The sequence below is a fragment of the Malaya genurostris genome, chromosome 2 (genome assembly GCF_030247185.1).
Source record: "Malaya genurostris strain Urasoe2022 chromosome 2, Malgen_1.1, whole genome shotgun sequence".
NCBI classification, from domain to species: domain Eukaryota; kingdom Metazoa; phylum Arthropoda; class Insecta; order Diptera; family Culicidae; genus Malaya; species Malaya genurostris.
Window position 1 is genome coordinate 11,311,619 of NC_080571.1, and position 26,766 is coordinate 11,338,384.

Sequence of the window (26,766 nt, forward strand, 5' to 3'; positions counted from 1 at the left end):
AACTTCCCGAAAAATGTCGAACGTTGATACTGTATATCCGAAATATTGTTGGAACAGCAAAAACATTTTTTTCCTGGGCGAAGCACGTTGCGTGCCAAATGTCAAATTTTCTGATGGACTTGTAATCCGGTTCACAAATTCTGCAATGATCTTATAGGAAATGGACACAGATTTTGCACCTGGTATCCTTGCTTGTAAAGTAGTTACTCATGTCGTTCATTGCAAACTGGTTACCGCAAAGGATTTTGTCACTTGGATTACATGCTGGGGGGAACATGGCCTTGGCTTCCACCATCGTTACTAGTGTTCAAACGTGATAGAGATGAGCTCAGATGAAATAAATAATCGTCAATAAAGAGTTGTTAAAATGATTTTAAAGGTTTTTTGCATTATTTTATGTTGAATAGAAGACTTACTGTATGTGACCAAGCTCTAAATAGAAAAGGCTTTAGGCTGATTGACAATGAATTAAACAAATGAATGACTGAGACAGTATAAAGTAAAAGTGTGAGTTAATTTAATTGAGGCAAATTAGAAATTAAATTCATTGATATCAACTGCTAATACAGTACCTGTTTGGTTAGCGGTAGCAGATTACATAATTGAATTTAATTAGTTGCAAATTTGTGATACCTAATGAGGCTTCTTCGAAAAGTAAGGACCGTTTTGTCATAAGTAAAAAAAAATATATAAACGAAGATTTATTAGCACATTTAGATTCCTTCAAATCTATTTCACTTTTCTACATAACTACCGTTCACTTTGAGGCATGTTTCGATTATCGGAACATCGATTATCGCGGACATAGTTTACTGTACGCACAGATAGGCAAACGACTACTTAATCGAAACCGATGAGTTCGATTTTAGAAAACATAAAAATTTGCAAGTTTCGGATCTGAGCAGAAGAAAAAAAAATGTCTTTTCGTGTTCGGGTGAAGATTCTTGTGTTTCGTCGTATACGAGTTTAACAATTTGCATACCCGACCACCTCTGGTACATGTACAGATATGCAAAGTAGCATTTAGGTCGGGTAAGCATTTATTCACCCTACCCGTACCCGATCGAAAATAAAAAGCTTTTACCCGTAACCGATCCGAACCCGAACGAACCTTAAGCCCGAACAATTTTTTTTCTGTACCCGAACCCGACCAATACTCGTCTTTTTCGGGTCGAGTCTTGGGTATAAATACCCGAAACTCGACTATCTCTAATGCAAAGGTAGGAACGTGTAACGACCAATTAATTTTGGAATATAAGCAAACGAGTCTCATTTTTCGAAAATGTCTCATATTTTTCCGTGTCGTCGTCGACTCACTAGACTAGTACTACAAACTTAACTGCTATAGCTATTAAGTTATTCAACTTCAAACACTAGTCAGACGTGAAGTAACTATGATAAATCGAATATAAAAAAGCCATAGAAAAAGAAAAACTATATTTCTTGTCCAGTGATAAAATTTGTCTATTATGTCATCGCCTGTAAGAGTACATATCAATCCACTGGCCACTGTCAAATTACAGTGTTTCCTCAAACTCTTTAAAATCTTGTAAAAGTTTTAAAAAATCGACTTTTCACGTTTTACATCTTTTCACTTTTCGAAGTAAGCAAATTCACTATCGAAATAAAAGCGCCAACTGATTTTTTTTTGGGTAGTAGCGTTGAGTCAATCCAGTGAATACAAAAATTTTCCCCATTCTAGACTCAAACGCGCTACTAAATTCATCTGTTAATGACTGTTTATTTACGCACCTCTTCATAACAACACATAAAACACGAGAAAACATACTCCGTGAATTTATTTCAACGCCTGAAACCAACAACTTCCCGTTTTTCATTGCATTTTCCAAGTTTCTAAACATTCCGTCCGATTCTATATTTATCTCTTTCATTTCACTTCTCCACTGTCATTGACTGTGTCCCGTAAAGAGAAAGAGATCGTAGTCAAGTTCCTCTAGGAAACGAAACCAACCAGTGAAAGTGTTCTCGTAGCTAAGTTGGTCATTCATTTTGTTAGCACCGTAGGGAAGCTCGGTGTCATGATACCGTAAAAAAACTTGGAACTAATTTTCTTTTATCAAATAGTTTATTTCTTGACTTACCGAACGACCGTAATGAAACATTAAATTGAAATGGTGTGACGTATCTTCGGTTACGAAAGTGAGCTAAATAATTTATAGACAGTTTCCCCTATCTTGTAGAGTTTCGTTTTTACGCCTTATACTCTGCCAGCATCGTGTCGTAATCGTTTTGTGTGTCTTAATTCAAAGCGCTCCGTAGTCAAAACAATTAATTCCTTTTCTCTGTCTCTAATACTTGACACTTAGAGGAAAGGGAAAACTGACGGCAGCCTAAGGGGAAAGAAAAACCTATGTCACTTCGTGGACCGAGAATGGTTGAATTGTACCGAGGGGTGGTACCAACGGGAGCGACAGAAGAATGTGACTCTGGAATGTTGAAAATTTCTAAGCTCTGTTAGTGAGAAAACGTTAGTTGAGAAGAATTTCAAACATTTTTGGGCACCGGAATGAAGCACTTCAGAATGCCGACATACTTGTGAAGTGCCAACTGAGGTAGCTTAGATGCATCGGAAAATACCAGGCAGGCGATAAACGTTGTAAAATGCTTCTTTTGCCACACAATGGCACTGTGGAAAATGTGCAGTAACGCTGTGCCTTCCGCATCATAAATAAGAACTAAAAAATGATCGCAAACATGAATTGATGGCACATCGTAGAATCAAAATTTAACTTTATGATCACGATAGAAAAATTGCACAGTGAATGTTGACAATTAGTCTTCAAGTCCTAATCCTCGATTCCCGCTCAACCCAAACAAATCGCAGCAAATGAGTTGAAAAGTGGTTTTTACCAAAGCAATGAAGTGGCGTGAAGAAGGCCCTCAGTTGAGCAAATTTCCACTCAACCATTTAAAAACACATCAATCAGTAACCATTGATCCGTGCTAATGAGGTGGAAAATGATATACAGATTGAATGCGAAATCTACGGTTGCTAATTAATTAATCACAGCGGCTGGCTGGCGCTGTTTGAGTTCGCTTAGGTGTGAATCATTGCGGAATGCCAGCGGTGAGGTGATTCGTGTATGAATGAATGAATGAATGAATGAATGATTACCGAGGAGTTATGTTGAAAACGATGTTTCCGTCTGCTTGACTGGTGAAGCATCTGCAGTTGTAGTAACATATGGGGAGCAATTTTGTTCTTTTTTTTTTCTCGTAAAGTTTTGATTGAAGGTCAGAACAATTTATTGGTCGTTTGGGGCTCAATACGATTACGCTGTAAATTGCCTTACCAAATTGCTGATCTCGGGACAGCAGACATCTGCTAGAATCTGTACCGATGGTAGCGAACAATTAGTCTTCAAATAATTCATATCTCAATTTCAAACAAGAAAAGAATTGATATTTCATTAGGCTCCCAACAACGATTCCGAAAGTAAAATGTAACTAAGAATATCATTCATTTTTTCGAAGATAATTCCTCAAAAGCGTGGAATATGTTGCATGCTGTATTTTTCATTCTCGTACTTCACAAAGTACCCATAGTTGTTGTTACTGGTGAACATAATTGCTTTGCCCTTTCTAATGAATTGAATGTTTGTAACACTACTCGTTTTAATCATTTGAAGCAAATACACTACCCTTAGATCGAGGTGCATTTGCTCCTTCGGTGAATCTTTATTTAGTTGTACGAAAGGTCGAAACCCGAGCCTGTTTGAAGTCAACAACGACGGTTTATTTTTCGTGCTATCACCGGTGCCGATCGTCTGAGATAGTCCAATAAAAATTAGATATCTGATGATGGTACCATAAAATTGTGACAAAATACTTGTACTGTAAAAAATCATAGCAAAGTAAAACCTTCAAAATCTTGGTATTACTAAGCTTCTGAGGAATATGACCATTCGATTCCAGCCAGACTTCGCACTCGATTTTTAATGTGCATGTCCAATGCATGGCTTGTGCTACGATTCATTTAACACTTGAAATCCTTCCAGACTATAGCTGGTTCATAAGACCAGGTCCAACCAGTATATTGAACAGCCACAACTCAGAGGTTGTAAACCATGGCCAACCGGCCTTTTCTTAGTTAGTTCTCAACATGGCAGTTTGTTAATCACAGAATTTATTTTTATTTGTCGTAACGTGTTATAACTCTCAATAAATTTCAGTACCTGAAGATTCTGAACTTCTGAGATGGTGGGAGTAACGATTATTGCGGATGGTGTTTGCTGTTGGCACAGATAAGCAAATGACTACTAAAACAAAACAAAATAGCTATACGAGTAATGTATATATGGATAAGTACAAATTATGATATAAGCGAACGATTTTTATTTTTCAAATATGCCTCTTATTTCGAAAACATTCTTTCTGATTTATGCTTATTGTAAATTATGCTTAATTTACTTTATAAGTCCCATGGAAAACTGGTACAAATAAGTTCGTACCGTTTTTCTAACAGATGGCGTAACTTGATTTTTATTCAAGTGATTTATTTTTTCCAAATATACGTTGGAAAGCTACTGCCATACATTTTCAGAATCAGTATGTGTCATTTAGCTGAAGCGTACACAACTTTTTTTTAACTGATGAACTATGAACATGTCGAATCGTGTGGCTAAATAAGTGTTTTTTGTGGGGGGCTTTTCTTCATCATTTTAATATGATAACTGGCGAAAGCCATCGTATTGTGGTGAAAGTGCATGATGAGCATGCTCTAGTTAAACGGTCATGTCGGAAGTGGTTTGTATGGTTTAAGAGTGGCAATTTCAATTTGGAATACAAAGATTGAGCCGGAGTGGCTCCAAAGTTTGATGATGAATTAGTGGAATTGCTGGATCAAGACCTGTCACAAATGCAAGAAAAACTTGCATAATTACTGAGAATGATAATGTTCTGAAAGGTAGGTAATTGGGTGCCGTATGAATTGAAACCAAGGGACGTCGAACGGCGTATTTTCACGTGCGAACAGCTGGTATATGGAGAACAAGCTGGGTATGATGTATTATAAGGTACTGCAATCGCGTGAAAGGTGACATCGCTACCTTTGAGCCGAGAGTTGCAAGCAAAAACGGCTACAATTCTCCGATAGACACAACATGACTCCGATTTACAGCATGACCTCGCCCACATGTTGCACAGTCGGCAAAAAAATATACTGAGCTACGCTCAAATGGGAAGTTCTAGCCAAGCCCCCCCCCCACCCCCCAAGTTCAATTTGAACCACTAAGCAGACGTAAAGTTATTGCTATTTGCACCACACTTTTAATAAGCACCGAAGCCCCTAAAAGCTGTAATAGGATTTCATAGTTGGCATGGCCGGTTTGAAGTTTAAAGTACTAAAGGGTATTACGACCAAAAAGGACCAAGTTCAACTAGACGAATTCACGTTCATCGTGCTTTAAAAAAAATTACACACTCCTCTTTTAAAAGCTTTATGTGTATCTTCATGCCTACTGTTTGATTCTGACATTAGCTCTTGAATTGTGATAATGGAATCGTTTTGAAAGGAACTACGCATCAACATTTTTCTCGCGTATTTTGAAAATTCGAACTACCTGCGCACCAAGTTATTACAATTATTGAATGTGGCCAAATCAACCGTCATTAACGGAATTAAAGTGTTTGGAGATCGTTTTTCGACAGCTTCGAAGACTGGATCATAGACGGTGATTTTTTTAAATCCGCGACCGCAAAAAAGTTGAAAATAGTGGTCAGTTTTCCAAGTGGAAATCGAATTCCTTCATTCGGGATGTCGCAAGCAAGCTTCGAGTATCGTCTACAAACGACCACGGAGTAAAGAGTCGACAGTAGACTTACAGTAAGATGGGTACTTCAAATTGGCGTTACACTGAGGTCTCTTTTTACACGGGGGATACGTAAAACGGATACGCGGTGTAAAAAAAATCGCGCAAAAAAACACGTAACTTCGGAAATCCGCGTAATTTCGGAAATTCGCGTAAAAAAACACGTAAATTCGGACATCCGCGTAAAAAAAACACCAAGCTAAAAAAAACATGAAACGTCCAGATCTGGTGTAATCTAAATAAAATGGGAAAATCGCCTTTGGAACATGAAAAATTTTGAGACTTTCAAAATCGAAATTTTTTTTTGATGCCGAAAAAAACCGCGTAACTTTGGAAATCCGCGTAACTTCGGAAATCCGCGTAACTTTGCAAATCCGCGTAAAAAGAGACCCCAGTGTAAGCGAAAGAATGATAAAACCTACCATAAGGCAGATTTCGAACAACTTCCTAGACAATAATTTTATACGGCTACCGAAGAGGAAAGATGATGGGGATTTTCAAACACATTGAACTGTCAATGTTTTCTAATGAATATATTGTGTAGCAGACCTCTGCTTTTTGAAGTTGAATCAGCGACGTTCACATCGCGATCGGGACTATCAAGCAAGAAACTTAAGTACTGGAGTGCCTCGGAAAACATCTGTTGCCGTACCTTGAGCATCGCAGTTGTTTCGTTCTATTTTGGTTGGATTTAGTATCTTGCTATTATGGAAAAAGGCCATAAATAGGTATGCCGCTAGCCATATCCAGGTGATACACAGGGACATGAACCCTCCCAATATACTGGAGCTTCCTCCAAAAAATAAATATTGGGCTATCGTAAAGCGGAACTTCAAGAAGACGAGAATGACAGTTGACAATTGACAGATGCAGTTCAAGACAAAATGGCATTCTGTAGCGAGGAAAGTGATTAAGAAGGCTTTGTAAATTTTTATTTAAAGGGATCCAATGAAAGATCCGGCAATTCGTATTCGTTTAAAAGCGAGCTTGAGTAAATACACTCAGGTTCTTTTTTTTTGTAAGAGGGATACGTTTGTTCTTAGAGCAGAAACATGATGTTAATTTGAAGTTGGATCGATTTAAACACATTTTTGTTTGATCAATTTCGAATCGTAACACATGAAACCGCTAACAGTATCTAATAAAAAGTAGGATTATTGACAATACTGTCCTTAAAATACTACCAAGGGGATTTTCACAGAAATATTCGTGCGATCTGAATTCGATTCCAAAGTACAATGAAACTCGTTTCACTTGATATCAGGATGGAGAAAATCTACTCCAAACCTGGATTGTTTTGATGAATTGAATCACGAGTCATGCAGAACCAGCTGCGAGATCTGGTGAACTTTTAAAAAAAAATCAACAGTTTGATGGAATAACGAAGTCAGGCCCGTGCGCAGGAATCATTCAAGGGGGGGAGGAGGTGATTGTTTCAATAGAGGGTTTAAGGGAGAGTTCAAAAGAGAGTTTCAAGAGAGGGAGGGGAAAAATCAAGTTTTTTCCACTTTTATATAAAAAGTACTCTATTGTTCATGGAACTTTATGTTGAAAAATCTTATTAGGAAGGGTGAGAAGTACGTTCTAATATGCGCTGTAATCACAAAAAAAAGAAAATATAATGCATTATAGACCATTCATATTCAGGATGACATATCAGTACCATACAGTCATTTGTTTTAACCGATGATTTTAGTTTACGTTATTGATATCATGTTGACTATGAGAAAAAACTGTTTTTGTTCTCTCTTAAAGCCTAACGGCTAAGAAAACCAAAGATAAGTTGGATAAGTATGATGGAACTAGCTCTTCTTCATATAACACCGGGAAGTATTAGTTTCGAGAGCTTCAAGTTGGGCGAAATTTAACTGCCAATGAAATTCGCAGTAGCAGGCTCTCCGATGCAGTTACATACGACAATGTCAAAAAATGTTTACCGACCATAAAGTGAAGGTTCTTGAGCTAGCAGATGCCACCAGGATTGATACTAAGCGCACACAACATATTTTAGGAGTGATTCTGCAGATGAAACAAATATTATCACATGGAGATCCGGGCATTCTAACTCCAAAAACTTAAACGCGAGTGTGCTTCAGAAACGTTTTTGGGTATGCTGATATGGAATCCGATGGATTTTTGATATTGATTGGCAACTTTTGATGAAACCTGAATTCACAATAATACAATACACCAGAGAACATAATGATTATTGGATGTATTACTTTATTTTTGATAACATAGTGTTCAAAAAACCTCTTCTGAAGTTTAAATGTTCTCTTCTTATTATAATGTACCGCAAATAGAAAATACTATTAAAAAGAACTGAAACGTTAGAGAATTTGCTCAACCTCTCCTGTTGAAACTACTTGACGTTAATAACAAACAAAATTATTTGGATATTTTTCATTTTTGGGCATAGTGTTCTATAAAAGGAAAGGGAAATAAAAAGTAATATATTGAAATGTTTAATTGAAAACAAACACTTTATAAAATGTATTACTGGAATCTTCAAAATTCAATTAAATATTGATACAAGAATATTAAATTGCAGAATGATACACAATGTTATCATCTCACTGCTATGTGGATTTAGACAATGCTCGAATGAGGTAAAAGTGGAAGCTTCGCCATTCACCTTGTTCGTCCTATTTTACTCCATAGGACTATTATTTGTTCAATATTTGTCTGAATCATCCATTTCCTTCATCGCCAAACAAGTTTTTTTTTGAAAACCAATAATAACGTTTACAGTTAACAATTCAAAATGTATCTAAAAGTTTAGAAATATACGGCAACGATACCCCCATTTATCTCAGCTCTACCCGGGTAGATGTAAATGGCAAACAAAAATCAAAATAATAACAAATTTTACCATCATATCTTGTTTTGATGTTTCAGTGCTATCATAGCGATACTTGATATTTCATCTAGAGAATCAAGAAATTGTACAATATCTGTTTAGCATCAAAATTAGTTATTATATCTTATTTCGTTATTGATGAGTTATTCCAATTTTAATAAGTACAATTGATCCAGTAGTTCTATCTTCAAAAAAAATACTATTGAATAAACTGCATCAGAATCGGATAAGAGAAAATCTTATTATATTATTTAATTCTAAATGCTACAATATAAAATAACTGAAAAATTCTTCTTCTCTAAGTATTTTGTTTTTGGTATGGTATTACAATGACAGAATTTTATATTTTGTTGACATTTTCTCATAAAGACTTTGTTATGAATTTTTAAATATTTTAACTCTTATATCAAGCTAAATAATGGTAATTTCTACCATTAAGATGTTCAGTTTTAATAATAAAATTTGTTATTGGTTTGCAAATCACTTCTACCCGGGTAGTAGTCGTCTCATATACGAAACGTTTATTATTAAGTTTTAGTGTGATCTATTGCCTTTGTGCGATAGATTTACTTTAGTTTTTAACAATATATTTAATAAGGCACACAGCTTTATTTCTAAGATTCCGATCTCAAAAAGTATGCTGCCTCGATATCCGGTTCCGGAGTTACGGTTTCAATGAGTGTGATCTCTTATAAAATGCTTATTTAAGTCATAGCACACAAAAAGGAGGAAAACTGAAACTGAAATGTACTTTGACATGCAAGTCTTTGTGATTGAAGGTCATGCGAAGACCGGTGTGGGAACCCGATTTCGGCACAAAATGACACTCAAAGCTCTTCTTATTTCCGAATCAATCGTGTTTGATTATTGAAGCATTTTTGATTTATTGAAGTTCTACAAACAATAATTGAATAGTTGAGATGAAGAGCGTTGGCAGTGATTCCCTCAGATTATGAGGTGCTTTTCGGATTAGACATTAGTTTCTCTGATTCAAGAAGCGAATAACTGTATAAACGACACCCCTTTTTACAATTCAATAATATGAAAAGAAAAAAAAAACAGATGTGTTAATGAGTTCCGGTCGTAGTGAAATCCGTCCCGTACTTTGTAACCCAAAAAAGAACAGTTCTGTTCCAGTGGGAAATACGGGCATAGCTGCGGGATATCTAAACAGTGAAAATAAAAAAAACGAGGTCATCTGCATATCAAACGCCGTAGATTCACCGAGCTGTCAAACACCGTCCTGCTTAATCTTTTTCCTGGTGGTGTGTAACAAATTAACCTCATCGAGAGACACACTCGTGTTTACACCCAGCAGTCGTCGTACGTACCCCCGAAGGGTGGATCTTTGTGTCCATTATTGGCTGTATCAACGCAACCCCCCCGCAAACCCCCTCCAGCAAACCAGCAAGCAAATAACAGTGAAGCAAACAAGACAATGTTATTAAAGCTGAATTAGTGTAGCGGATTAATTTACCCCCGTTGCTCTCTCGTTCTTGTTTTCTCTTTCGCTTTCGGAACCAGTGCGCCACAGTATAGTAGGAAACCGTGTCCGTGTTGAGTATAGCACGAAATAGGATAAACAAGCCAACTAAAGAGGACAACACACATTTGTCTGCGTGATCAGAATAATGGTCGAGCGCGGGGATCGGATAATGATGATGTATGCCGTGCACAGTGTCGAGTCGGTTACAATGTGCTTAGCATGTAATGCCATATACCGAGAAACTGTTGTCATTTCAGTGGCACGCCTCCCCGGTGATGCCAACCAACTTCTTCATCGGGTGACAAATCGATTCGCTGCACGCCATTCGGCGTGACTTTCGTTGATAGGTGATGATAGGCTTACCCGTTAATGTGGGTATACATATTTTATGTTTTGTTCGTTTGAGTTCATAACTCGTCGTACTACACCTGGGAAATCGCACCAATTACAAGTTTCAGTTCATGGCATGTATTCTGATTGGTTCATTTTTTTGTTTCTTATTCTAGTACCAACTAAACTATCGCAGAAACGCCCGGTAACCAGTCCAGCTCCACCGGTTCCTTCGCCTCAGCTACAGATGCACCATCCGTCTTCCGTGTCACCGCACTCCAATCACATCGTTGGTTCGAACCATCTTCCACCATCGGGTGGTTCGGTTCCTCCCGGGACCCCGATCGGTGTTGTCCAGCCCTCGCCTAATTCGGCAGCACAAGCGGCGGCATCATCCGGGGGAGCCAATAGTGGTAACAGTCGGACTTCTTTCGCAGCAGCACTACGTAGTCTTGCCAAGCAAGCGGATGTTAAAGACGACGAACCGAACGGTGGTGGTGGTGGAGGAGGAGGAAGTGGTGGCGGCGGCGGTGGAAGTGGTGGTGGTGGCGGCGGTGTCCCTTCGGATAGATCCAACTCGGATGGTAGAGGTAATCCGGGTATCAGTTCCATGGATCGACGCCAGATAGATGTACGCGATCTAAGCGATTCGCGAGGCAATTCTTTGTCCGAAAGTCGAGTACGAAGCGCCGATATGGCACGCGGGGGAGACCCGAAGAAACGATCCTCACCGCAACCACCGGAAAAGGTATGTCAACTTAAATCAACAAAATTGACAATACTAAAAATTTAACAACTTTTATCCAGATGCAACGCCTCAATCCGCCCAGTTCGAATGCGATACCATCGGAATTGCTGGCACGGAGCGGGTTCCAACCGTACAGACCGGACGAACGACTTACTCATCCCGCTGGATCGTTTCCAATCGATGCGTACGGTGCTTTTGGATCCATTCCCGGAATGCCACCAGGTATGATTAATTAAGCTGTAGATTTCAATTTTCACCGATGTTGTCATTTTTTTTATCCCCCCACAGGCAATCTGTTCAATCCAGCTACTTTGGGCTATCCCGATCCGGCTATCTACCTTGATCCCCGTCTCCACATATTTCGGCATAATCATAATGCCGCGGCAGCAGCCGCAGCAGCTGCAGCGGCTCATCCCATCTACTCGTCCCTTCCATATCCGCCCAATCTGTATGCGGGAATGATTCCCGGGATGGGAATTGGGGCGCACAGCATGCATGAACACATGAAACTAGAGGAAGAACGCCGGGCGAGGATACGGGAAGAGGAGAGAACTCGTGAGGCACGGGAGGCAATGGAAAGGGAAAGGGAGAAAGAACTACGGGAACAACGAGAACGAGAACAGCGCGAGAAGGAACAAAGAGAAAAGGAAGAACGAGAACGGAGGGAAAAGGAACAGCGCGAAAAGGAACAACGGGAGCGAGAAATGCGTGAAAAGGAGGAAAGAGAAAGGCGAGAACGTGAGAGGGAACGGGAACGAGAGCGAGAAAGATTGATAGCGTCTCAGCATATGATGCACCATCCACTGCAAAGGCCATTTTTCCCGATGAGTCTTGCGACCGGTTTACCATCGCCGTTGGGACTACCGATGCGTCAGGGTCTCCCGTCGCCCCATCATCCATTGCATCCATCGCTGGGCTTAGGAATGGGTCTAGGTCTACCACAAGTGCCACAACCACCGCCATCGTCTTCGATGAATCTATCGCATCCTCCGCCGACCAGCCTGGGAGGACATCCTTCTATTCCGACCAGTTTGGCGGGTTACAGTCACAGCCACAGTTTACCACCGTCATCCATGAGTTCGAGCTATCACATGAGCAGTCTGAATCTGTCTCATTCCGGTTTGGCTGCTGCACAAAATCTAACCATGGGTCACATTCCTCCACCGGCTCACGGATCCCTCAACCTATCGCCATCCATCTCGTCGGCACAACAAATGAACTCATCGCCGCTTTCCCTCTCGACCAAATCTCACCAGCAACAAAGTATATCAGCGGCTCACTCGCTACCGCCAATCAGTAGCAGTGCCGGTCTTCCTCCGCACCATTCTCATTCGCATCCCTTCTACTCGTCACCGTCGGTGTCAATGTCCGCCGTCAATTCGGGCAGTCCACTCTCGCTAAGCAACAAACTACCACCCGGCAACAATCAACTCGCCGCCAACAGCCGAACGAAGACAACTACTCCTCCGACCTCTAATAATTCAAACGCGTCGGTACCGGTCACATCAGCAATAGTTCCTCCCAACACGGCTGCACAATCCTCCGTCGGGCAACCCTTATCTGTAAATAGTACAAACATCGCTAGTATTAACAATAATCATCATCCCCATCCGCACCATCACCGTCAGCAGGATGCACCGCAAACGGCAGCAATGCCTCCAGTGCCGGTTGCCGCACTCAAGCAGCAAGGAGTCACCGGATCACCTCCCCAACCCTTGCAACAGCAGCAACAACAACAACAACAACAACCATTAGATAGCACCATTCTAATTAAAGGCCCACCAGTAGTAACAGCTGCGACAGTATCGGACCTAAAACCATCTCCCGTCGAGGAGCGTAGTTCACCTGCCACCGGTAAACCGGAACCGGCGGAGAGTAACGGATCTTTATCCGCGGCTACGACGCCAGCACCACAAACCACAGATGATACAAAAAGTGGATCACCAGAAGGGAACAACAACAAGGAGGACAAACGAAGCGAATCTACTGGTCCGATCGAGACCAACGATGGAGATAGCAAAAAGTCTCCGTTGAATGGTGGTGGTGGTGCCGGAGGAAGTCCTGCTGCAGGAGTGACAACTACACCGGCCGTTCCACAAATTGCTTCTTCAGGTAATAATACTAATAACAGTAGCACTAGTAATAATAATAGTACTAAGAATGAACCGATGGAAGTAGACGAGAAGAGTGTGACCGCCAGTAAAGGTGCTAATAGTGTAGCTTCCGGTATCGAGACTGGCAGTCCGACGACTGGTGGCAAACAACCGAAGCAAACTAGTAGCAATAGTAATGGAAGTGCCTCGAACGCAGTCACAGCCACCGCCGGCTTTGGCAAGGATAGTCGATGATTTGTAGTCGATCCCGACGTAACGTGTTTGTTTCTTGTCTGACGTCCGTTTCCGTTGAGATTCGCTATCGTTGTTTTTAGTTCCGTTATGGACATCGTTTTTGAAAACACGTTTAAAATTGTATGAAAATGAAATTTCTCTCGGATGCGGATGTATTGTAATATAGACTAGATTTTTTTTTGGAGGCATTTTCAAGTCATTCGTTCGTTGGTACTTGCTTCCGGCAGAGCATAATATAAAGCTTTCTATGACGGATATAGAAAAAAATGGAAAATTCGATATGATAAACGACTTGAACACTCGAGCCAACAAATTCTAAGTGAGAAAAATATCGTTTTCTATAGCTTAAATGTGTTCGTTCCTTAATCCCTTTAGCCTTCTAGAGAATAACAAGGATTTGCTGACTCGTCCTACTGAGCTAGCTACAAACAATGGGAACAAATCCGTGTCGAAAATGTTGCATTCATTGAAGATAATTCTTCTATCTTCTGCTGTATAAAGATCGAACGATTAGTCCTATCAGAGAAAGAGAGAGAGAGAGTAGTAAAACACATCTTAATTAGTGACTAAGATTACCTAAAACATTAACGTATAGATGAGTGCGAGCTGAAATTGGTCCGGTTTAGTTTTTAGCTCAATCGTCTGTTATTACAGTAATTGATAAGGATAAGTTCACCCTTTTATGATGATTATCCAAAAATTGAAGAAAAAAAATAAAAGAAAAAAAAAATAAACATATGTTTAAATAAAACTTCTACAGTAAATGTTAATGCGGTACATTTAATTTTTTAGCTTTGTAACTACACGTTTACTTATAGTACGTAGGAAAAAAGACTACCAATCAAAACTAAAAAAAAAGAAGAAGTGGGCGTAGCACAAAACCAATAATAGGAAACTAAACGAAATCGTGGCTTTAGAAGTGAACAGACGAAAGCCTTCACATCCCATTCACTTGCTTTCGTAATCAAAGCAAAACAATGTATAATCCTAAAACATAATACTGTAATAGTTATAACTAAACTAGTGAAGCACAAGCGAAGATGGCAGAAGAAGATAACGCATCCGAATATACTTGCTACCGGCTGATGAAAGTGAACTAATTTATTGGAGGTTCCGATAGTTAATATTTTATTTTTATCCGTCTTTTCTTTAATTATTATTTTTTCTGTAATCGTCTGCTAGTGCCGTTGTTTATGGATGAGGAACTTAACGCCACAAGTGAGTGAGTGTAATTTTTTTTTCTTTAGCTTGAACATTATGAAAGCTATTATCAATGTTTTGTCTGATGATGATCCATGATAGTCGTTTGCGAAACTAGACTGTGTTGTAAAATCAAAGTGGAAATCGGTGACCAAGCAGACAAACAGTGAACCTGGCAAGAAATCGTCGTTGTACTTGTGTAATCAACGTGCATGAGTGTAAGAAACTATTTGATAGTAGCTGCTAGTATTAGGATACATTATGCGCTAAATTCTATCGCTATTAGTTGGTACAGTAAGGAACATGTAAAAATGAATCAAATGCACATTTATATAAAAATACAATTGTGATGTTTTTATTTATTTATTCGTTGTCTCACATTTCCTTTGCCTTTGTTCGATTCTTTACTTTCATCGACGTTTTTCAGTTTGTGCTCAGGTTTTTTTTCTCCGTTCGTTCAGTTGCTAGTTTAAGTTTTAACGGCAAGATCATTCATGTCACTGCCATTTCCGAGTGTGCTGGCACACTGAAACTGTGAGTGTGTGATAATTCTTTGTGTCAATCATCAATCATGACCGGATTGTCCGGATTATATTGAATTAAGTAATCCTAGATAGCCTATTTTATGGAGAACGCACAGTATGAAGAGAAGAGACCCGAAATCGCGACTTTACTCAATAATTTCATAAAAAATCAAGTAAATAATGACAAACAAGTTAGTTAGATTGATCGTTAAATTAACAAACATACTTGTTAAAAACTCAAACTTTCTACCAAAAATGCAAACCCTGACATGAAAATAACTCCCAATAAATCGATTACTGTTAGTCAAAAGGACCGTAAAGAACTGTATCGTGTTTTACCCTGTCATCTTTTCACATGAAAAAAAAATCTATAACTCCGGGAGGCCATTTCATGACGATTGCTCAAATATTGTGCTTCGTAGAAATTCCACCAGAAAGATCAGTTGTCGCTGGCGGGTTGCCATTTGTACATGTCTCCCTTTTCCATTTCTTATGCCACTGCCAAATTTATTTATTCATTTATATATTTCTTATTGGGTTCATCGGACATATGTCTAAATGAACCGACAGAGTGGGAAAAAGCCTATATGAGTTGAACAAATTTCATGCCATTCTCAGACAGGCGCAAAAACCACTATCTTTTAAACAACAAACACAAAACAAAAAGTAATTACAATGCGTCAAGTGAAATAATTTAACACATAGAAAAAAAAAACAGTCCTTATAATATAGTTCGTTTCATTCTTTCTGCGAAGCGACGGGAAGGCTCATCAAACTCAAAAATTGTTTAAACAGAAGTAAAAGTTCGTGTGCACGCAGTTATAGGTTCGTTACTTCCAAATAAAGTCCTGTGGAATCCGTTTTGAAGTAGAGTCGTATATCGCAATGACCTGCTTGGTACTCGAAAACTAATTTTGCTACGCAATTCTGGAGCAGCGATCTCCCCGTTTATTAATTTCGCAATGGTCGATGCTTGTTGAATTTTTCTTCGGCGCTGTAACGTATCGATTCCCAATAATTGGCATCTGTCCGGGTATGGTGGCAAGTTTACAGGATCTCTCCAAGGCAAATGTCGTAATGCCATGCGAACAAAGCGTTTCTGAACACGTTCAAGTCTAAGACTCCACGATATTTGATACGGACAGATTACTGAAGCAAATTGTTGACGAAGGAACAAAACTTAGTGACGTCTTTCTGGTCGTCGGCAGATAGTAGTTTTTTTAAAGGGTTTGATGCTTGCCTCTGCCATGGTTTCTCAACGTTTTCCTGACTGGACGGGAAGTATAAAAAGGAACATAGAAAGTATCTGTGAAGTAAGTGAGGTAGGAAAATAGCACACTACACAAAAAAAACAACATCCCCGGCAGGTGCCAAAATGCCCATTTAATAAATTCTCCAATCCCCGAAAGGATTTAGAGATTTTAAAAAAGCCACACTGTTGTGCATTCTCGGAAGATTCAGAACGATTCGCAATATTCATGAGCAAAAGTAAATTCGGCAGCACATGTGGGATATTAAACAGTTTTTTTAAGATCAATACAGCAAGGATTCATTTACTCCAGGAAGGACGATGAACACCTCTGACTATAGCTCCTTACCACATTGGATGAGAAACGATAAAATATCCTTCAGTTTTAGACCTCGATACACAGATTCAGCCATGTACGGAGAACCAAAAACTCGGATACGGAGTTCCTTCAATGCAGGACAGTTACCGTAATCGTAATTACACAATTCATACGAATAATACTCAGCACGTTGAATAGTTGAGTTTGCAATGCCCAGTCAGAGCACTGGCAAGAATACTGCAATGATGCTTGAAAAAATGCAGTAGACACTGACATTTTCAGATTTAAATCTGGTAAAAATGCTTTTGTCTGAGCGCAAGTTTGCAAGCTTCGCCAGTAGCTGCCATGTTTGGATGCAGCCCAGAAACGAATGTTGTGCTTTATCCAACTAGTTGAAAGTGGTACAACTGGTTCAGGACCAGCCCATTCATTTCCAGTAAAGGGTTGTTCATAAAAGACGTCACGCTTTTTTTTGACGATTTTTGACTCCCCATCCCCCCTTTGTCACAAATTGTCACAGAAGCAAAGACCCCCCATCCCGCCTATGTCACATATCACGAATTCAAAATAAATAAAATTCATCTCAATACATTCTCAATATGTATGACAAACCATACAAATAAGAGGGAAAACTCGATTTATTACATGTTGTCGTTAGATTAAAAAATATCCCTAAAACTACAAAATCGTCGGAATTATTTTATTAATATCAATTATATAAATTAACAAAAGTATTTGGTTGGAATTGATGAAACATTTAAATCATCTGTTTTATTCCTCCTATGGGTACACAGATATATTATTGTTTTAGGTAAAGAATAATATTTCCTTAGTGTAGCAAACAGGGCTGAGAAAATAAAGACCAACACCTCATCAAAACGTTACTGAAAACATTGAATCGGCGAAGCAAATCGTGTTGCAAAATCGTTCTGTACCGATTAGAGAGATTGCTGTGTTGTTGGGAATCTCTTATGGATCAGCCGAACACATTTTAACTGATGTTTTGGGTTTGAAACGCGTCGCTTCTCGGCTGGTGCCAAAAAAGCTAAATTTCATTCAAAAACAGCGTCGTGTTGACGTGGCCAAATAGATGATTTCCAACGCAGATAGTGACCCCACATTCATCGAATGCATCATAGCTGGTGATGAGGTGTGGATCTATGAATATAACGTCGAAACCGCACAACAATCGACCGAATGGCGCTTCGAAGGCGAGCCGAAACCATCCATTATAAAAATCGCCACACGAAAATTTTTCAAATTCTTTGTATAGACGCCAAACAAAAACTAATCGTACGATATGCGTCAAAATTTGACAGAATGTGTATAAAAGTGTTGCCAACGTTGAGAGAATAAAAGTTTACCGATTGGACAAGCGCGGGAATTTTAAAATGAAAATTCCGGTTCTTTTTTGATCATAAGGTACAACTATGAAATGAAAAACTGCGAAAAAGTTACCGCAGAGCTAGATACTGATGAAAACCTAAAAGTAGCTTTGGTTTAAATATACTGTTGCATCCCATTGCTCTAGTAGTGATCACTCATAGCTTTTTTTGTGAAGACTTAACTGCCGTTCTACGCATAACTGTCCCATATTACTTTCGATCAATTTGGACTTTTCAATACCAAACGGTTTATAAACACATATATTTCAAAAAAATAAAATAAAGGCAGTTTGTTCAAAAACTTTTTGAAAAAATATTAAGGCAAATTGTCACCTTTTCAGTAGAGATTATTTCGTATTAATGTTTTCAAAATATTTTAATTTATCCCTTGGCACAATAGTTTGCAAAGTCGACAGTAATGTCTTTTTTCGCTCTTGGTCAATTTTTTGAGCTGATTTTTGCCATATAAGATGATGAGACAACTTCAAAAACGTTCAGTAATTTTTTTCTGTTACTTTTTAAGAACTAATTGCAATAATTTAAGTTTCTGCCGTCAACGGAATCCGTGTAGCCGATCTCGATCTTGGAATCCATGTAGCCGATCTCGAATCAGGACAATCGGGCGTAGAACGGCAGTTAAGGTTTAATATCAATTCTTATTGTTCTAGAGGTCTAAGCTTGAAATTTCACTGTGGAACAGAGTTTCTTATATTCTATATTCGGTTTGAAGACGTTTTCTCGTTTATAAATTTCTCGTGCATCTAACTCGTCGAGATCTAAGCCTCGTTTGTGGATTCCCTGAATGAAGAGAAAACTAGATAATGGTGTCCGCGCCGCAGTTAGGACCCAGCAGGAAATTCAAAATTGGGAACTTCTTTTTAACTCTGTGGTATACTCCCGACCATTAATTACATTAAAAAATACTCGATGGACAATGCTTTGAGAGTGGCTAGGAACTTAAGAACGCCATTTAAAAATTGGCTCAACTCGCTGGCGATGAGCTTCTACCCAGAGGGATTAAAGAAGCTGGTCCAGCGGTACGAAAATGCTTCGAAGTGAACGGCAGTTATGCGAAAGCGTAAAGTAGATTTGTAGCAAACTAAAAGTGCTACTAAAACCTACCTTATATGAGTAAAATTCATAAGTTTTCGAGAGTTCACGATGGTAGATTGGAAGCTTGTCCAAAGTAACGATGCCATTTATTTCGCTTCAGGTGCGATAGAGACCTTGATGTAAAAGGTTATTTTCGTGAGACTTCTTTTGTAAATTCAAGTATTTTTTTGTCCAATCGAAATCTATGTGAATGCTTCAAACAATCAAATCTGGACTCAGAGAATTGTATGTATGTATGTATGTATGTGTGAAGCCACCATCAGTTCAAGGCATTACCAATGTATGCGGGTAGACTTACAGTAGATCCGAATTTGATTATCAGATAGCTTTCATATAATTGCTGTTAAGAAGACCAAAATAGGTTTTGAGGACCCGGCGCCTTCCAGCAAGAACATCCGGCCATGTAATAAAGAATTTCGCTGTACCAGCTTAAACCCGCCTGATGGTTTGTTTGTTAGAAGGGTGCGTCTTACTCATTTCAGACCTTCAGGGAGAAACACAAAGCTTCCCCCGCGTGACTCAGGTTGGCAATCCACTCCATCATCCAATCATTCACTTGTAAGATACCCTGATGCACTCCCTGCCCCTTCCCGTTGTCGATATACTTGAGCACAATATAATATAATATAAAATAATATAAAAAATATAATATAATATAATTTAGCACAATATAACATAACATAATACAATATAATATGATATAATGTAATGCAGTATAATAACATACAACATAACAAAATATAATATAATAAGATAATATATGAAATAATATGCTATGATACAATCTATAACAGTTGCTTTCGCAGTGTAAGTTATGCTCTTCTTTCGTCGCAGTTTTGCAGGAAATATAATATTTCTTTTTTAATAATGATAATAAAAATAATAACAACAACAACAATATATAATACAATGTAATATAATTCAATTCAATATATAACAAATAATGCAACAAACATGTTGCAATATACTATGATATAGCACTTTAGGATGGGCTTCAAACTACAATCCATTTCGCACCCTCTCATTTTGCTACTAACGCAGAAGGCGATAGCACCCAGTCGACGCCGTTCTATTGACCAAATGTCATCATAGACGCTCGGGGAGGCATGAGATAGGAACTTGTGAGGACTTAGTTATCTCACCATTTGATGACCATCAAATCTGGACTCAGAGAATTACCCCCAAACACGAAACAAAATCGAAGCTGTTTCCCAGTTAGACATGTTTCACTCGAACCCTCGCCCAAAAAGTTGTGTCGCTACCAAGCGTAATGGTTTTTGTCTGAAAAGGTTGTGCTGAGCAAAATTTAGAGTTATTAGAAACAAGTAATTGAAGCTTAGATTCTTGTAAGAATGACATGAATTCCCTTTTCTAACAAGCTTAACCTTGGTTCCGCGCAGGCGCTAAGTTGGATTATTCCTAAGGACCAAATCTCCAACTATCAAGGGGAATGTGCAATTTTAGCCAATTTGTTCTGATTCACCACTTTTCGACTTTGTAATAATTATAACTTCCTCAGAATACACTGAATTCGGAACTCATTTCGATACACGATCACTCTCTTCGAAGTAACGTGCAACACTGAGATAAGTAGTCCACTATATTGTAGTCGACTGATTACACAATCCCAGGAGTAAAAACAAATTGGCATTTTTCTAATTCTACAATTAAAAAACCTCTTCTCTATTATTGTGGAACAGACTACGGTATATCGGAAAAACTCCAATTCGTCGATGAGACACACTCACAATCATTAAGCTATACAAGATAGTTAACTTGAAAAACTAACAATGTTTTTTCTTTCTTCCTCACAGAGAACCCATCTCCGATCAACCCGGAGAACTTGAACGGGGGCGCCAGTAGCAACGGAACGGCTTCCACGTACTCCAATTGAGAGCCGGCGAGTGATTTCGATGTCGCTAAATCTTATCCTGCGACGGCACTTCTTATTTTCTCGTTCTCCGTATGATAAGCTCTTCGAGAGCCAACTACCGGCAACGTTACGCTAAAGCAGAATTTATCAGAATAAACATAGAATAGGTAAAAAAAAACAACGGAAAAGCAGCTGTTAGATAACTGTTGTTTTTCGCACATACAAAAGTAAGTGTTACATTTTGCTAGGACTAGGAATGCCAGGTCACCAAAAAAATGAAAAAAACAAGAGAACAGAAAGTCAAAAACAAACAGTTCAGAAATAAAAGGAAAACAGAAAACAAATTGTGATAAATAAAATTAAAACTCGGTAAGATTTCGATAGCGGAAAACATTTTGAGCTAAACTAAATCAAACATTTAGACTTCGAATTCACGCGGAACAGAGCAACTTACAAAGCAGTGACAGCTTGGAAATCGTCTATCAATGAACAACTGTAACAACAACTAATGATCGGATTTTTTTTTCTTATGGCTGGAAATTGCCACCACATTTCCACCGCTGTCACCCTCATTAGGAACCAGATGACTATTTTTGTCCAATCTAGTTCTGCAAGCTGCAGCTAACATACATCATCAGCCACTATTAAACGGTGGTGATTATTAATCGCTAGTGTCACTGAAGTATGTTAATCAGAATTTGGTCTCAACACACACACTCACACAATTACACTGATAACGGATAAACTATCTAAATAGGTAATGGAAATTGCTACAATCCTCTACTATGGTAAAACTACAATCTGTTGTAAATATTAACTTATTCCGAACAGAAACACAACAAAGCGGGGCTAAATAAAATTCCCCACTTATCGATCGTTACAAGTAAACTATGTTGAGTAAAAAAAAACAAAAGAAATTGATCAGCGCACCAGGATTAAAGATATACTTTCCTTTTAGTTCAACACACTAGAAAATGGCATGCAGAAGAAAACCATTGTTTAGTTTAAGTTTGTTTTCAGTGATATTTGAATAAAATTACAGAACTTCAATGTACATGTCGATGTTCATTTTCGTTGGAAAACATTTCCGAATGCTACAACTTTAGGCCTGGTTTAAAAGATCACCCAACACCCCTTGACATTCCAGTAATTCGTTTCTTAGGTAAAACTATTTAACTAGACGGATGACGTCTGATGATCTTTTCTTGTGTCCAGCATACGGCTCCAATTAACTCGGTCCATGGTTCATGTTCGTCGTCAGTCGCTTCTTCTAAAGTCACCTATATATAACCAAGTCATGTATACAATAGAGCTGAAAAGTCACCACTTGTGGCTGAACACCCAATTTAAATCTTAATAATTTAATTGTAACTCATATTCCAATAAATAGTTATTGAAAAAAGGTACCTATACTTTACCTAAGATTTGGGAATCAATTTCACTTAACTATCGTCTGGCTTTCTAATGACATGCCCTGCTTATCGTAGTCTCGACCTCGAAAAATTCGTAGTGTCAATAGGACCGTAGCGCAAGTCATGCAAAATATCACTGCGAAGTCTATTGCAACAGAATAGTTGAATTCAATAAAAGAAGTTCAATCGACACCAGAAGTCCATCCGATTCCGCATCAGTATCAGGCCAAATACGCTTCCGAAGTGCACTCGCGTTCGCGTTTTTTGGATCAGAATTAGGATACATCCATCCCTGTGACAGGATATTTTTTCTTCTACTACATTTCATCTAAAATTTGGCATCTATTCTTAACATGGAGCAAAACACGTAGACAAAAATCGGCTGCGAAAACAAGATAAATAACTGTATCGCAATGTCATATGGCATGTGTGCCTAAATATGAAAGGAATGTAAGATTTTATAATTTTTTCTTGCGATTACAGCGAATAATAGTTTTCACTTACTTGGCGTGGATGACGGTTGTTTGCGGTGCCTCGATCACAGAAGCAACATTTTGACTCCGATTAGCTACTAATTGCGTTAGACCGTTGGTAAGTTCGAAAGGTAGATCGTAAGTCGTCACTTCTTTTATTATTCGTTCAATTTTCTTAAATAACAGAACCGATTTCAACAAGACTTAAATAATAGAACCGATTTTTAAGACTCCAAATTTACTTTCGTGGAGCATTATAATACAATTGTCAATAAAGCAAATAGTATGTTAGGCTTCATTAAACGTTTTAGTCATAATTTTCAGGAACCTTACACAATAAAATTATTATATACAACATACGTCAGGCCAATTTTCGAATACTGCAGCATAGTATGGAACACATGTACCTCCGTACACATAGAATGCATTGAATCTGCCCAAAAACAATTTCTACTGTATGCGCTTCTTAGACTAAACTGGACTACACTTACGAACTTACAAACACTCGAAGAACGCCGCAAAGCTACAATGCTTTATTTCATCAACGACATTATTTCTCAACGGGTACAGTCTGAATCATTGCTTTCACAACTAAAATTTTACGCTCCTAATAGTCGCAATTTCAGAAGTCGTGAAATATTCTCGGAAAAAATATAAAACAAATTACGCCAAAAATAATTCGATTTGAACAAGCTTGGGCTCATTTCAATCCTACAGTGTGGTCACAGATCACGTTTAAACGGATTTTTCGAAACACTTCCAGCTCTGGATATACATACAATGACGTATCCAACAAACCGCACTATTTTTACAGAAGAAAGTTAGCCAAATTAGACAACTTTTGGATCATTTAAAAGCTGCAAATGGGTCAATGATCAAGTTTAGGAGAATTATTGCTAATTATTTCAGTTTCGGATTTTTTTTCTGAATAAGTGACGTGAGTGATAAAGAAAACATTTTGTGAAACTCCGTAATCAACCAGGAATTTATTGAATCTGCGGAAGTTTGTGTCAAAAATTTGCTGGATGAACTAAATGTTAGGAAGATTAATATGTAAGATGAATTAAGGATTACAGTATTTTATTGTCACGGATTCCTTAAAACCAACATATAGAATAAGTTCCACTGTTGAATTCATAAAGGATAGAATGATGATAAGTTCCACTGTGTTTGGTGATAGGTGTCTTTTTGATGGCAATATTGACAATCCGCCTTTCGTAGGGGAGCAGCGATTCACAGGGAAACCTTTTGTCCTGATCACAGACTACGTAATAAGAAATAGGCCACTTTAAGAGGCAATTTACATTCTCGGAAAAAGGGCCATTGTTGCAAAACGCAAAAGCGGTTTTCTTCGCTGCAGTTGAATGAATATTCAAAAGAGAAATATCAGTTTGTTTGAAACAGTTTTCTAAACAAACTGATGTTTTTTTCTTGAAGATCCACCAAGCAGTAACGAAGGAAACTTCTTTCGCGTTTTTGAACAACGGCTGTTTTCCTGAGATTGTATGCAGAGCCTTAAGTGCATATGCAACAGACGTGTGCCATTCCGGATACCAGACATTGCTCTTTAAACCGAAAGAACCTCTTCGTAATGTAACAAGTTTTTGTGAACATAATGCCCCCTGACCTCCGGAATTATAACAAAGATTTTGTAAATAAAACTTTTATTTTGGACACAGCGCATATAATTATTTTCAGCAGCAGTTACAGTTCGCGCGCGCGTGTGTGCCCTGGTCCCACCCGAAATCAGAGACAGAAATAATAAAAAAAAGTTTGGATAGTGGTTTTCAGAGTTTTGTGATAGTCGAAACTTCACTACCACTGACAGTGTCAAAACTACATAAAATGGAGATTAAAATCGGGGTAAAATAAACGACAATAATATAAAAAAATACGTAAAATTGTACTGGATGACCGGGAAGAGTAGGTGCGCTAGCATGTCATAATTGGGCAAGATTCTACAGTTGAGAAAAATATCCTGGCGCTGGATCCCGCACATATGTATTTAGGACTAAAAATACGAACACAAGCGCACTTCGAATACATGTTCGGTTGGACCCATTATTATACGCCAGAGCCAGATACCCGACAATGGACTAAAGTTAACACGAGTTCTTCCAAGCGGCACGAGTGCCTCAAAGAAGGCGCCATGGGTCAGAAAGATCATGATATCGGTTTTTCAGAAATCCAAGTCATTTAGGCTGTCTCTTCATTTGTTTTCATACGCAGGGTAGTTTAATTGGTAAAATCATTGCTCCGGTTAGGAGCTACTCACGGGTTCGAGTCAAGTATGCAAGTATTAGCGTGTATTGATGAGGTATAGTCATCAACTAATATGACCTAACAAATTAGAATATGTTTTCCGTTCTCCACTAATCAGAGTAAGGGAGCTATCTCCCGGGTTGGCAGTTCAATGCATAGGACACTGGTCTTACAAGCCAGTTGCAGTATGTTCGAGCCCCGATCTGAATGAACGGATTCGTAGTGTCAGTAGGATCGTAGCACCAGCCATGCAATGGTGTTCTGTACACTATGAATCGGATGCGAAGTCTGTTAAAACAGAAGGTCAAATTCCTCTACAGGAATGTAATGCCAAGGCTTTGAGCTATCTGGGACCACCTCTCAAAATCTATCATCACAAGTCTTATGGATTGCTGTGCTCTATGAATGTTAATTTAGGAGGTCTTAGACATGTGTGACAGAAATTGCATTACAGTAAACGTAAAGAAATGGAATTTTTGGCCGCTACTTCCAAAACCGAAAACCGGAAAGCCATATTAGTATAAAAACCAACTAACAGTTTTGAACAAAGTGGAGAAGATTTTTCTGTTTTATTGCATCGTTACTTCTAGTTTGAAATTTTCAACACTCATCACCCTGTATTTTGGACCTAGAGGTAGGATCTCTATGAAGAATATGTCATACGGAATAATAACACCTTTAATTTGAATATTAGTTCGTGAAACAGGCCAAGCCTGAGAAATTGGTGCGAGTTCCATTCCGACGTTTTTGACCGCTTTTTCCGATGCTTCAGGAACTGGTGAAGTCACCTGGCCTCTCCCGAAACGAAATCCTGGGTACGGGCCTGTAGACAACGTAGCGTCAGATATCAGCATTTTGACTATGAACGATAGACTTTGAAAAGTTTCACATTGTATTATTTGGTCAACGCTTTATGTTTTTGTTAATGTAACAAAATAAAATTACCAGTTTCCTTGAAAAAGGCCTACATCAAAGGCCGAAACATCGGACAGTAAACAACATTCGTTTGTATTATAAGACTGAGACAGCCGTTTTCCTGATTTCCCACAATTATCACCACAGTCGAAATCAAGCATTACCATGCAAATAACTTCAGTCCATGACTCCATGGGAAGTTTTAATTCAATCGAATACCGATGACCGATTTCGTACACAGAGCCCCGCTTCAATGCAGTGTTTGCATCAAATGGATTCAAACATTACATGAAGACTTTCGATCTCTTGCAAATGTCAAGCGATCGACGCGTATTTAGTATTTTTTGTTATGTATATACGATTAACATTTTCCGATCTTTTCAATACGCCAGTCTGCATCAAATGTTCTATTTCTTACCAATTGTATCCAAATATTTA

General features: G+C 38.5%; 1 protein-coding gene across 3 annotated transcripts in view; it reads left to right on the forward strand.

Annotated features, from left to right (window-relative positions):
* Positions 1-22,320, forward strand: part of LOC131431166 (uncharacterized) — a 179,678-nt gene extending 157,358 nt beyond the window's left edge. For 2 of the 3 annotated variants that reach the window (XM_058596720.1, XM_058596721.1), the window contains 3 exons: positions 10,684-11,255; positions 11,315-11,477; positions 11,544-15,147. In XM_058596720.1, the coding sequence (XP_058452703.1) occupies positions 10,684-11,255; positions 11,315-11,477; positions 11,544-13,603 (2,795 nt within the window). In that variant the 3' untranslated portion in view covers positions 13,604-15,147. Of the gene's footprint in view, positions 1-10,683; positions 11,256-11,314; positions 11,478-11,543; positions 15,148-21,207 lie in introns of those variants that run through there. The other variant, XM_058596722.1, reaches the window with a different exon arrangement.
* The last annotated feature ends 4,446 nt before the right edge of the window (positions 22,321-26,766 follow it).